The sequence below is a fragment of the Takifugu flavidus genome, chromosome 13 (genome assembly GCF_003711565.1).
Source record: "Takifugu flavidus isolate HTHZ2018 chromosome 13, ASM371156v2, whole genome shotgun sequence".
Lineage (NCBI taxonomy): Eukaryota > Metazoa > Chordata > Actinopteri > Tetraodontiformes > Tetraodontidae > Takifugu > Takifugu flavidus.
In genome coordinates, this window is record NC_079532.1 from 5,155,030 (window position 1) to 5,167,443 (window position 12,414).

Below are 12,414 nucleotides of genomic sequence, written 5' to 3' on the forward strand. Positions count from 1 at the left end.
TGTGATTATTGTTGCTAATCTCAAGGTAAGCTTCCAGACCACAACAAAGAGGTTTGTTCTATAATGATTTTACCAAAGGGGCAGAGTCATCTTTTTTACGTGTAGAGCATTATTGGATAATTCAAGTTATTTAAAAACAGTAATATATGGGAAGATGAAGCGTTTTAATAACTTCCATTATCCAGTAAAACCATAACTTAGTCACATTTGCTACTGTATACTTGAATCAAGATGCCAGAGGTCAGAAAACAGGGTGAAGTCCCCCCCCAAAAAAACTCTTTAAAGGCAAATTACAATAGTGGTCATAAATTATACAGGTGAGTTGGTTTTCGACAAATTAGGTTCCATTTAAACACATTTGAAGCGAGTGGTCCCTCTAGTGGCGAATATTATTAGTTACACAAGAGGATTGTTTCTGGGATCACACTTCCCAGCCTCCCTCATGAGGTCTACGCCAGGACACTGGAGAGGAGAAGGACCCATAGTTGAACCCCAACGTGCAGCCGAGTGTGAAGCGGCTGGAATGAGGATCAGCACCTTTAAATCCGAGGCTTTGGTTCTCGACCAGAAAAGGGTGGCTTGCCCTCTTCAGGTTGGTGGACAGATCCTGCCTCAAGTGGAGGGGTTTAAGTATCTTGAGGTGTTGGGGTCACGACTGAGGGAGTGGTGGAGCGTGGGATTGACAAGCAGATCGGTGCAGTTATGCGGTCGGTGTACTGGACTGTTATGGTAAAGAAACAGCTGTGTCAACAGGCGAAGCTCTCGAATTACAGGTGAGTCTACCCCTCTCTCACCTATTACAGGTGAGTCTACGCTCCCTCTCTCACCTATTACAGGTGAGTCTACGCTCCCTCTCACCTATTACAGGTGAGTCTAGGCTCCCTCTCTCACCTATGGTCATGAACTTTGGGTGGTGTCCAAAAGGACAAGATTGTGGATACAAGCGGTGGAAATGAGTTTCCTCTGGATGGTGGCTGGATGCTCCCTAGAGAGGTTGAGAAGCTCAGTCACTCGGGAGGAGCTTGGAGTAGAGTTGCTGCTCCTTCACATGCAGAGGAGTCAGCCAAGGTGAGTCGGACACCCAGATGCCCGCTGGACGCCTCCCTAGGGAGGTGTTCTAGGCATGTCCCACAGGGAGGAGACCCCAAGAAAGACCCAGAGACTGTGTCTCTCGGCCGGCCTGAGAATACCATGAAATACCTCTGGAAGAGCTGGAGGAAATGTCTGGGACGAGGGAAGTCTGGACATCACTACTTAGGCTGCTGCCTCCACAACCTGAAGAAGACGAGAGAAAACGAACGTAGTTTTGAAATGCTGACGTTTATTTCATGTCCTGAGAGGCAACAAAGTGATCGATGAAAAACAGGCACTTTAGTTGCATTGGTAAAACAGTTGTTTACATGTTTACAGTGTAAAAATTAAAAACAGTTTGGTATCATTAAAAGATCACTTAATGATCAAGCGAATTTTTTTTATTTTTTTTTAAAAGCAGTAAAATTCATACATAGAGAATAAAAACTGTGCAGTCTGCTGCCTTTTTCTAATGATGGGGAGATTTGGTGATTGGCAGACAAACATTTTTAACTAAAACTAGTGGGTTTTTTTTTTTTTTTTAAATAGCACCCTGAAAGATAGAATGTGTCTTCTCAGCTGCACCCATCATCATCATCATCCTCATCCTCATCATCATCATCATCTACTGGGGAGATTTGATGAATGGCAGAGGAGCCCAGAAAGAGGTGAGATGTTGTTTACTGTAGAACACGCAGCACAGCAGCACTGCTCCTGAGAAAATCACAGAGATGCTCCAGTGACGGGACGGTCGGGGCTCCGGTTCTGGTACCACTCTGGTCCTGAAGGGCTGAAACACCCGCTCCCATTGAGTGAGAATGGCCTGACGGGCTCCGGCCCACCGGCCCGGCCCAGTCAGACGGTACTGGTAAGGAGTGCAGGGACCCAAGAGCAGCTCCAGACCCAGTTTGGGGTCCGTCATCAGGAACCACAGAATGCTTGGACGAGCCCCCACCAGCTCCGCTAAAGAGTCCAGGTAAGGGACATAGTCAACTTGGAGGGGGTTGCGAATTGAGCAGTTGAACCTGACCGAGAGAACGGACGTGAATTTAGCGCTTCTAAACTGGCGAATGTTTGTGGATCATCACAAATGAACAAACTTCTGACCTTTGATGCATGTTTATGGTGTCATTCTCAATTTCCTGGAGCATGTATTTTTCTGAGGGGAGGGTCAGTAAACCTGCGTAAAAAGAACAAAACTTTTCTTTTATAATATTCCCACGAACAGTTGATTCCCAAAAAAACCTTCAAATCATAATGAACAGCGTTCTTCCTGAGGCTTAAGCTTCACCTTTAAACACTCTGGTGGCCCAGCGGCTCTGCATCTCAGACAGAGGGTTGATCGCGCCGAGCCCATGGATGAAGCCAATCACTGCCAGCGTGGGTCGGGTCAGGGTGGGCGGGAACACGTGCTTGTAGAGACGCAGCCTGTGACCACTTTTAGCCTGCAGATCCGAGGGCAGGAAGGAGAAGCTGTACTCGTACCCTGTGGCAAACACCACCACGTCCACCTGGAAGATGCAAACCAAACTATTAAAAGCGAATCAAGAGGTGTGTTGATGTAGTCAGACTGGTGCACCACACACCTTCTCTAGAACGCTCCCATCCACAAAAACCACGCTGGAGCCACGGAACTCCTTCACATTTGGTTTTACTTTGACCCGACCGGAAATGATCCGAGCAGGAAGGTCGTCGTTCACAACGGGGATCTGAGCGAAAAAGCTGCCCCAAGACAAGAGGAGAAGACACACACTAATTCCAGAACTTGGCAGGAGAGACCGCCGTTACCTTGTACAGGCTGTTAAGCTGAAAACTGTTTAAAAAGTCACCCATGTTTTGGTTTCAGGCCATATAGTGTATGATCAAACGCCATGTTCAGCTTCTTCTCCAGATTTCTCATCTTCCAAGAGGAAAAGACCTTCATCATCAGCAAGTTCATACGAGAAGACCAAATAAGGTCACCCGGAATGCCGCCATCCCCGACCCGGCCAACAACCCAGGCTCCAGTCCGGGTACTCAGGTAGACCTTTAGATCAGACCGGTACATGGAAGAATGAGACCTCAGGTGCTGAGAAGTTACATCAGGAGGCGGATCTTTAATAACCAGGAGGTCTGTTCACCTTCTCAGCAACTCTGCTGATATCCACGGCAAGATCACCTCCAGAGTTCCCGATCCCGATCACCACCACTCGTTTCCCCTGCAGACCTTCAGCGTTTCTGTAGTGCCAGCTGTGGAAATATCTGCCTTCAAAGCTCTCAATGCCTGAAACATGGAAGGAATCCATCACTTAGACCAAAACAGATCACATCCTTGAAGATCACCAGGATATTGTGCCAGCATGTGGTCGCCTGGTCTTTCCGCCTGCATCCATGATCTACCTGGGAAGTCAGAGAGTGGCAGGTGAGGCTGGGAGTAGTGTCCAGAACAGACCATCACTGCATCGAAAACACGAGTCTCCCGGTGGCCCCCGTCCCTCTCCGTCTCCACCTCCCACTGGCCAGTGGTAGTAAAGTCTGGAGTTTTTCGCACACTGACCACAGAGGTCTGGAACCCACCGTGCAGAGAGAAAGCACAGGCATATTCAGGAAGTTTAATGTGCTGTATTTGCTTTCACCTACAGCGAATAAATCAATGACCTAAGAGTGAACTGGAAGTCTCTTGAGCCCCCTGGTGGTGGAATATTCTATGAACGCCAGTCTTCGTGTGTGATGATTTGTTGTTAAAAAACGTGTAAACTTGTGTTCTACAGCACTTTACAACATGTCTGGTTGGTCTTTCTTCACATTAATCAAAATGGCCACCAACCTGGAAGTGGATGTGTGGCAGCAGTTTAAAGGCCTCGGCGTAGAGACGGACGTACTGCATCACCTCGGAATGATGCATGTTGTTGGCCAGATCGGCCGGGGGAGGAAAGTCGCTGAAGGTCATTGTCTCCTTGGAGCTGTTGATGACCACCGACTCGTAGATGTTGGCACGTCCAGGCTCGGGCGTCTCCTGCAGAATGACAAAACAAGGTGTCTCATCTTCTCAACCGCTTTACCTCTTTGGGGTTCCCGGGCAGGGTACACAATGGGTGAAGGTAGGGTCCACCCATGGATGAGTCCCTGTTTCATCTCAGGGCTCCCAGTGAGCGTTTGTGGGGTCGGTACCTTGATCAAGGGTACCTTGGCAGTGTTCTGAAGGTGTTCTGGCACCTTCCCTACTACCAGAACACCTCCCATATTTTGTCTGCATTGGGGCTCGAACCAAGAACCCTCCACTACTCAGCGCAGTTCCCAACATGCTGAGCGACTGCTGCTCAAAAGACTGAGCTGCCCCCGCTACAGACTGAGCTGCCCCACCACAGATAATCCAGGTTGATAATGCAGGAGTGCGTTTATGAAATCACCTTATATCTCCATAGACCCCCGATGTCATGGCTGCTCTCGAAGCAGGTGGGCTCCAGACCTTCATCCAGGCAGGACTTGATGGTAGTCAGGCCCGAGATGCCTGCACCGATCACAGCGACCTTCTGAACCATGTTGGAGGTGACTAGGAGAGGAGAGGAGGAGACTCTGAGACAATTACAAGTGGAACAAGAAAAGAAGTGGACGAGGGAACTGAGACACAACTTCTGTTCTTTATCACTTTAAGCAGTTTCGAGTGATTTTCTAAGATGTGTGCCAGTAAGTTCTAAACACCCGTTAGGATTTGTGCTACAAGTGTGAATTTCTGGGACATAAAAAAGATGTTATTGTCCCCCGGAGTTCATTTTAGTCCAATAATTAAGGTTGAAGAGAATCTCGGGCTAAAAGAATTCAACTTCTGTTAACTTTTGCTTCTTCGGTTCTAATCACCTAGTGGGAGTTTTATAATGTGCTGGTTTACTGAATGTTCTCCTTGGTGGTCGTTGGTGGTGATTTGCATTATTAAAGAGGTGATCGTCCCGGTCACCCTGTGATGTTGGGTGTGAACAGTTGCTAAACTTTATGGGGGCGGGATCGATGGACCTCATTGTTAATGGCTGACAACTGGTGTCCTAAACCGCCCTCTTTGTTCAGCGAAGGGTTAGGTTCAGTGAAGTTGAACAAAAATGGTTACTGTAACCCTCCTTCAAACCGTCTTGCTTCTCTGGTAAAAACATGAACATTGCTGTCTTAAGTGAGTGTCCCTTATCTTTTAATCCCGCGGTGAGAATTCAGCTCTCCTTTGTGGGGCCATGCGTCTGTGCTGTGGCTGTTTAGCTTATCTAATGTATAGATCTGGACAGTCTTAACTGGCCGGTCAGCCTGGGTGTCCCTCAGGACAACCCCCACCCCCCCAAGACACACCCAGAAAAACTAAAGGAATTCCAGTTGAATTTTCTTAGGCAAAGTATGTGAAATATAATAATAAGGGCACAAAGAGTCTAGTCACACTTTAACACACACACATCTCAAACCCGTTAATATACAACTAACGACCCTCAAGACACAAGAAAATAACACATCCAGAAAATTTAGGACTAGGCCTAAACTGCTTTACAGTTTTTTTTAGAATCCTTAAAAATACTTTGCCATAGGAACAAGAAACGTATATTTATTTATTTACATTGAATGTGTTGGAATCGTCAGTCGGCCCCAGGTCGGAGGCCCCTCGTTAAATATTTGTCAAACTAAGAGAAAAAACAGACAAAGACCTGACCACAAACAAATCAATTAATTTAAGGTTCAATCGGACATTTTTGAAATTCTGGCTTTAATAAAGCGGACTTTTTTTTATCCTCCACCATTACATACAGTGATTAGTAAGAGCGATTGCTCCGGGACTGAAATTACTAATTAAATGGAATACACACAAAAAGTGCTATTTTTTTACTTACCTTGGCGAATTTGGAATGCAAAACACCGCTGGATGCGCAGCTTGCAGCTTTGTCGCAACAGCCAATAAAATAAGGAGTAAATGTGAGCAACAAACAAACTGGGGTCTTCCAAAAAGTCTATTTTTTTCTAACAATGACGTCATTCTACATATCACGAAGATGCGAGCCTGATCTCGTTCGCGCGAGATTTGTGAATCCCAGCAAGCATGAATCATTTAGACAAATCTAGTCAGACAAATCAATCAATCAATCAATCTATCTATCTATCTATCTATCTATCTAGTCAAAAATATAACTAGAGCAAGTACTTAAAAATTACAAGTGTAAACTTATAAGACAGTTTTGTACTTACTCTTCTAGAGAATATAGAAAGTTTTACATAACTTACACGATTATTATTATTATTACTAAATTAACATCACAGGAGTCAAATCATAGGCGAGTCTTGTGTTGGCAGCTTTAAAACGCAGTTTAACATGTCTGCACGGCTCTGCATTTCTAAAATTACACATTAAAATAGTAGCAGTTGTCACATAGGAGGTCCCAAGTCCTTGTCAGTAGTGGCAAGTTATTGCATTTGTGAGATCAAAAACAAAATCTTTATTTTTGGGTCTAAATAATATTAATGAGAAAACTATAGCAACAAATAAAAAAGTTATTTAAAATGGAGAAGACATTTTTAAGTAAAACTAGTAGGTTTATTTTTTTTTTTAAATAGCACCCTGAAAGACAGAATGTGTCTTCTCAGCTGCACCCATCATCATCATCATCATCATCCTCATCATCATCATCATCATCATCTACTGGGGAGATTTGATGAATGGCAGAGGAGCCCAGAAAGAGGTGAGATGTTGTTTACTGTAGAACACGCAGCACAGCAGCACTGCTCCTGAGAAAATCACAGAGATGCTCCAGTGACGGGACGGTCGGGGCTCCGGTTCTGGTACCACTCTGGTCCTGAAGGGCTGAAACACCCGCTCCCATTGAGTGAGAATGGCCTGACGGGCTCCGGCCCACCGGCCCGGCCCAGTCAGACGGTACTGGTAAGGAGTGCAGGGACCCAAGAGCAGCTCCAGACCCAGTTTGGGGTCCGTCATCAGGAACCACAGAATGCTTGGACGAGCCCCCACCAGCTCCGCCAAAGAGTCCAGGTAAGGGATGTTTTCCACTTGGAGGGGGGTTCGCTTTGTGCAGACAAACCTGACCGAGAGACCGGACGTGAATTTAGTGTTTCTAAACTGGTGAATGTTTGTGGATCATCACAAAGAGCTCACGGATCCTAAAAACCTGAACAAACGTCTGACCTTTGATGCAAGTTTATGGTGTCATTCTCAATTTCCTGCAGCATGTATTTTTCTGAGGGGAGGGTCAGTAAACCTGCGTAAAAAGAACAATTATTGTTAAATAATTTTTAACCCCCGATGTTCCCGCAAACATTACTCTAAGATGAACGCTGCCTGTAAGTGTGAAACATCACCTTTAAACACTCTGGTGGCCCAGCGGCCCTGCATCTCAGAGGCAGGGTTGATCGCCCCAAAGCTGTGGATGAAGCCCACCATGGCCAGTGTGGGTCGGGTCAGGGTGGGTGGGAAGACGTGCTTGTAGAGACGCAGCCTGTGACCACTTTTAGCCTGCAGATCCGAGGGCAGGTAGGAGAAATTGTACTCATACCCTGTGGCAAACACCACCACGTCCACCTGGAAGATGCAAACACATAAAACATCGTGTCATTAACAGGAACAGTATCCTTCGAAAAGGTTGAGTCATCTGTAGGACGACCATCGAGTGTTTTAAATCATCTCACAAGATAAATATATTATGCAGCTGTACTGCTTTTCAACACTCATTATATATATACAAAGTTTAGTGCCAGTGTGTTTTTTTCCTAACAGTACACCAAGACAACTGGGAATAATACTCATTTATAAACAATTATTATCTGAGCCCACTGCAGTTCTTGACCCCATCGGTTGAGATTAATCTCCGCTTTCACACACCTTCTCTAGAATGCTCCCATCCACAAAAATCACACTAGAGCCACGGAACTCCTTCACATTTGGTTTTACTTTGACCCGACCGGAGATGACCCGAGCAGGAAGGTCGTCGTTCACAACGGGGATCTGAGCGAAAACACTTCAAAAACAGAAACAAACATAAAAAAAAGAAACAAGGAGGAGGAGGAGGAGGCAGAGAGGAAATAGTTCCTGCATGAACCTTCTCCAGAGGTTCCAGTGAGTAACTCTGTTATGGCTATTTGAAAGATGTCTGTTGTTACCCATGTTTTGGTTTCAGGCCATATAGTTTATGATCAAACGCCATGTTCAGCTTCTTCTCCAGATTTCTAGTCAGCCACCAGGGGAAGAGCATCTTCATCAGCCTGGCCATACGAGAAGACCAAATAAGGTCACCCGGAATGCCGCCATCCCCGACCCGGCCAACAACCCAGGCTCCAGTCCGGGTACTCAGGTAGACCTTTAGATCAGACCGGTACATGGAAGAATGAGGTGCTGAGAAGTTACATAAGGAGGCAGATCTTTAATAACCAGGAGGTCTGTTCACCTTCTCAGCAACTCTGCTGATATCCACGGCAAGATCACCTCCAGAGTTCCCGATCCCGATCACCACCACTCGTTTCCCCTGCAGACCTTCAGCGTTTCTGTAGTGCCAGCTGTGGAAATATCTGCCTTCAAAGCTCTCAATGCCTGAAACATGGAAGGAATCCATCACTTAGACCAAAACAGATCACATCCTTGAAGATCACCAGGATATTGTGCCAGCATGTGGTCGCCTGGTCTTTCTGCCTGCATCCATGATCTACCTGGGAAGTCAGAGAGTGGCAGGTGAGGCTGGGAGTAGTGTCCAGAACAGACCATCACTGCATCGAAAACACGAGTCTCCCGGTGGCCCCCGTCCCTCTCCGTCTCCACCTCCCACTGGCCAGTGGTAGTAAAGTCTGGAGTCCGTCTCAAACTGACCACAGAGGTCTGGAACACACAAATCTGAATATTAAGCACAGCTTAATGGTGTAACTCTCCTCTCCTGACTTATCATTTACGTATCGTATTGGCCCGAATATAAGACGGTGTTTTTTGCATTGAAATAAGACTGAAAAAGTGGGGGTCGTCTTACATTCGGGGTCTAGACATTATACCCATTCACAACGCTAGATGGCGCCAGATATCTTTAAAGCGAATGCTGAACTTAACTCCCCAGGCCGAAGCGAACCCCGTCACGAAGAAGAAAAATAATTATATATATATAATAATTGCAGTTATTGCAATTTTGTTGTTTTATCACAGTAGATTGGTTTATTTACATTTCAAAAACCAGAAGCCATTCATTTACAAATGTGATTGCACTTTAGTTTACATATTTAAATGTTCAGATATTAAGATGTGATAGACAGTTTTTGCATGATTTGAATGAGGGAAAATAACATGCTTTTTCTCTCGAATATATTGTTATAATCATTTGTTTCAGATGTAATGTAATTATTTTCTGTATAAAAATTCAATTTGGTGTTCAAAGGTACAGATCATTTTGTTGCTCTGTACCTGTACATGTGCAATAACAATAAAGTTGAATCTAATCTAATCTAATCAAAAAGTCTTTTTTCAAACTTGAGTCTTGAAAAAGAGGGGGTCGTCTTATAATCAGGGTCGTCTTATATTCGAGCCAATACGGTATTTCTGGCGATCCTTCAAATGTTTCAAGGGCTTTAAACCTCCTGATTTCAACTTTATTACCTGTAAACTCCAAATGTTTGTTTCTGTGAAGTAATTGTAAAAAGCTAAAATGCACATTTCAAAATGCTCTCTGTTTTCATGAAATAAGACAGAATAGTTCATAACAGAATGTTCCATTTCTTTGATGTCACTAACCTGGAAGTGGATGTGCGGCAGCAGTTTAAAGGCTTCGGCGTAGAGACGGACGTACTGCATCACCTCGGAATGATGCATGTTGTTAGGAAGATCGGCCGGGGGAGGGAAGTCGCTGAAGGCCATAATCTCTTTGGAGCTGTTGATGACCACCGACTGGTAGATGTTCGGATGTCCTGGAACTGGTGTCTCCTGGAATGGATAACAAAAAGGTGACAGTGAAATACTTATCTTTATTGTTGTTGTTGTAGTCATGGTGGTTGTTATATTTTATTAATAAATCAGACTGTCAAGCAACTGTCAGCATATTTGTCTTATTGTTCGTTGGGACTGTGCAAACAATTACATTTAGCATTGAAAAGCTTTTCAAACGTTCAGTCATAAATCACCTTATATCTCCATATACCCCCGATGTCATGGCTGCTCTCGAAGCAGGTGGGCTCCAGACCTTCATCCAGGCAGGACTTGATGCTGGTCAGGCCCGAGATGCCTGCACCGATCACAGCGACCTTCTGAACCATGTTGGAGACGATGAGAGAAGAGAGGAGACTCAGCTGGATCTGAAGGAAAAGGCCTGAAAGAAAAGAAAAAGGCATAAAAACTGGATGATGATTTTTTTTTCATGCTCAGCAAAATCATATGTGTTAGAGTAAAGTTTTAAAAAGGAAAGTAGAACAAATCATCTCGTTCAAAAGAAGCAAAAAATTATCTCTGTCAATTCTAGATTTAAAATAACATGAAATGTTTTCTGATGGTAACAAAGAAGTCCCCTTACCTCTTTCTGACGAAGAGCTGGTTAAAAGTCTAAACACCAGCTTTTAAAATGTCTTTATCAGTTGAGAATTGACATATTCTGAGAACAGTTTAATGATTGATGATTGATCCACAGATACTCCAGACATCTACAGACACGTGAGAACTGGTGTTGCCTAAACATCACACAGGCAAGCTGTTGATTGACCATTTTCATAGACATGAAATCAATTAAATTAATCAATGTTTTCCCAGCAAAAAACTGTGGAAACACATTTCTTTTGTGTTTATGAAACAGTGCGGTTTTCTCACTTAACTGATTGAGGTGAGGAATCACTCTGATTAATAATTGCCAAGATGATGTAAAAACTTGGCAAAGGAGACAAAGGGCAACCTCAGCAACGTGCTAAAATTTTCCACAAAGTCAAAAGAGGGACAGACCAGCGTTCATTGTGCAGTGGGATGTCCTTGACTAAACTCTGTTGCCAAGTCCTCCAACTCTCCGCCCAGTTGCTGCTTGTGTTGGGTTTTTCCACCCTCTTCCCCCCCTTTGCCTGGATCTTGTGTTGATTTCATGGTGGTTTTTAATCCACCTGTGTTAAGAGGTCTGTTTGGCTTTGTTTTTTCACTTTAGAACGCACTGCAGCAATATTGGCAGAGTCCCAATATTCTCTGGTTTAATTCCAACATGCCATTTATCCCCTGTGCCAGGCTGTCTTGTAATGAAGCCACTGTTGCTATGATATTGAGAAATACCTGCAAGGCTGCAGGATCCAACTACGATTTTGAAAAATATCCTACAATAACCTGATGACGTAAGACTTTGATATCATATCACAAAATCTTTCCCATTTTCAGAATAAAACAGGATATAATCTCTAAATATGTTATCTAATTGATAACCAGTTTGAATTAGTTGCACCTGTGCTGAAAACACAGTGCTCCTTTATATTTGCAAGAACAATTTAATTATTTGTTATATCAGTGGTTATTACAAAGAAAGAAAGTTACTGTAACTAACTATTGGCACAGTTGGGATATTAATTGTGCTCACAGCATCGGTATAGATTAGCACATTTATAAATCGCTGCAATAAAGTAAAAGCTCTTACCCAACTGCGCACTTTAATCCAGGTGGTTACTTTTATGGACCCGAAGATGTAATTTTCCAAACTAACTGGCAGTAAACACAAATGTGCGTAGAGGAAAAAAATAAATAAATCCATAAACACCGGTCCGTCGCTATTGTGACGTCATCAAAATGCGCCAAGAGCTAGTCGTGCACAGATAACGCTTCAACTTTTTAAAAATTAACGTGTACAGTGATTGAACGTAAAGTAATCGACTGGTTGCATTCCATTTATTAGTTTGAAATCGTGCATAAAAACACAATTAATTTATGCACGACACTTGTTTTTCAAACGCTACAGGTGAATGGGGTAGGGAGAGATAACATGCAATGACGCCCAGTCCGCGCAGCAGCAGCAGAAACGTTCGAACCTTAAAATTATCTAAGAAAAGCAAAATAAAATAAACTATAAACTGTACTGAGCAGCTAAAATCCCACATGAAGCTGGAATTGCTGGGGATGGGAATGATATATTTATAAACACTAGAGAGCGCGCTTTACCCATTGTTGTGCGTTCACTTCTTTCTACGAGGCAACTTTCCAATAAATTCCACAGAAAATAAAGTATACTTTAGGATTTTTATGCTAAAGATGTTTAAACATTTTTCATTTTTTTCACTGCTAAAAGGAAGACTCCAACTCTGAGGTCTACAGAGGTGCCGATCTGATAAGTTAAAAGAATGGATCTCCAATCTCTGACCCAAACCAGCAGCAGAAATTGAATACGGACAGATGTACTAGCC

General features: G+C 43.9%; 2 protein-coding genes across 5 annotated transcripts; both read right to left on the reverse strand.

The window, feature by feature from the left end:
* Positions 1-1,301: 1,301 nt before the first annotated feature.
* LOC130536901 (flavin-containing monooxygenase 5-like) lies at positions 1,302-6,104 on the reverse strand. Of its 3 annotated transcripts, none has more exons than XM_057053157.1 (11): positions 5,913-6,104; positions 5,642-5,705; positions 4,461-4,603; positions 3,878-4,066; positions 3,451-3,616; positions 3,192-3,334; positions 2,901-3,097; positions 2,658-2,793; positions 2,363-2,582; positions 2,179-2,251; positions 1,302-2,096 (listed from the first exon to the last, which is right to left on the reverse strand). In XM_057053157.1, exons 3-11 carry the CDS (start codon positions 4,590-4,592, stop codon positions 1,697-1,699), a joined length of 1,656 nt encoding a protein of 551 aa, XP_056909137.1. In that variant the 5' UTR covers positions 4,593-4,603; positions 5,642-5,705; positions 5,913-6,104; the 3' UTR covers positions 1,302-1,696. The 3 variants fall into 3 exon arrangements, with proteins under 3 accessions (XP_056909137.1, XP_056909140.1, XP_056909139.1); XM_057053160.1 differs by having other exon boundaries at positions 5,642-5,729; XM_057053159.1 differs by lacking the exon at positions 5,642-5,705 and having other exon boundaries at positions 5,913-6,077.
* A 240-nt stretch (positions 6,105-6,344) lies between these two features.
* On the reverse strand, positions 6,345-11,809 carry LOC130536900 (flavin-containing monooxygenase 5-like). 2 transcript variants are annotated; one of them, XM_057053156.1, is made up of 11 exons: positions 11,655-11,788; positions 10,566-10,719; positions 10,180-10,364; positions 9,794-9,982; positions 8,731-8,896; positions 8,472-8,614; positions 8,188-8,384; positions 7,910-8,045; positions 7,390-7,609; positions 7,217-7,289; positions 6,345-7,112 (listed from the first exon to the last, which is right to left on the reverse strand). In XM_057053156.1, the coding sequence occupies exons 3-11, from the start codon at positions 10,309-10,311 to the stop codon at positions 6,713-6,715; spliced, it is 1,656 nt and encodes a 551-aa protein (XP_056909136.1). In that variant the 5' UTR covers positions 10,312-10,364; positions 10,566-10,719; positions 11,655-11,788; the 3' UTR covers positions 6,345-6,712. The 2 variants fall into 2 exon arrangements, with proteins under 2 accessions (XP_056909136.1, XP_056909135.1); XM_057053155.1 differs by lacking the exon at positions 10,566-10,719 and having other exon boundaries at positions 11,655-11,809.
* Between the last annotated feature and the right edge of the window lie 605 nt (positions 11,810-12,414).

What these genes read in the sequence shown, in the direction of transcription:
- LOC130536901 (XM_057053157.1), bottom strand. Translation starts at nt 4,592, where the DNA reads ATGGTTCAGAAGGTCGCTGTGATCGGTGCAGGCATCTCGGGCCTGACT. An exon ending in GCCACTCTCTGACTTCCCAG is followed by an intron (nt 3,335 to 3,450) that starts GTAGATCATGGA and finishes TCCATGTTTCAG; the next exon opens with GCATTGAGAGCTTTGAAGGC. An exon ending in GGCCTGAAACCAAAACATGG is followed by an intron (nt 2,794 to 2,900) that starts GTGACTTTTTAA and finishes GTCTTGGGGCAG; the next exon opens with CTTTTTCGCTCAGATCCCCG.
- LOC130536900 (XM_057053155.1), bottom strand. Translation starts at nt 10,311, where the DNA reads ATGGTTCAGAAGGTCGCTGTGATCGGTGCAGGCATCTCGGGCCTGACC. An exon ending in GGGGTATATGGAGATATAAG is followed by an intron (nt 9,983 to 10,179) that starts GTGATTTATGAC and finishes TATCCATTCCAG; the next exon opens with GAGACACCAGTTCCAGGACA. An exon ending in TGCCGCACATCCACTTCCAG is followed by an intron (nt 8,897 to 9,793) that starts GTTAGTGACATC and finishes TGTGTGTTCCAG; the next exon opens with ACCTCTGTGGTCAGTTTGAG.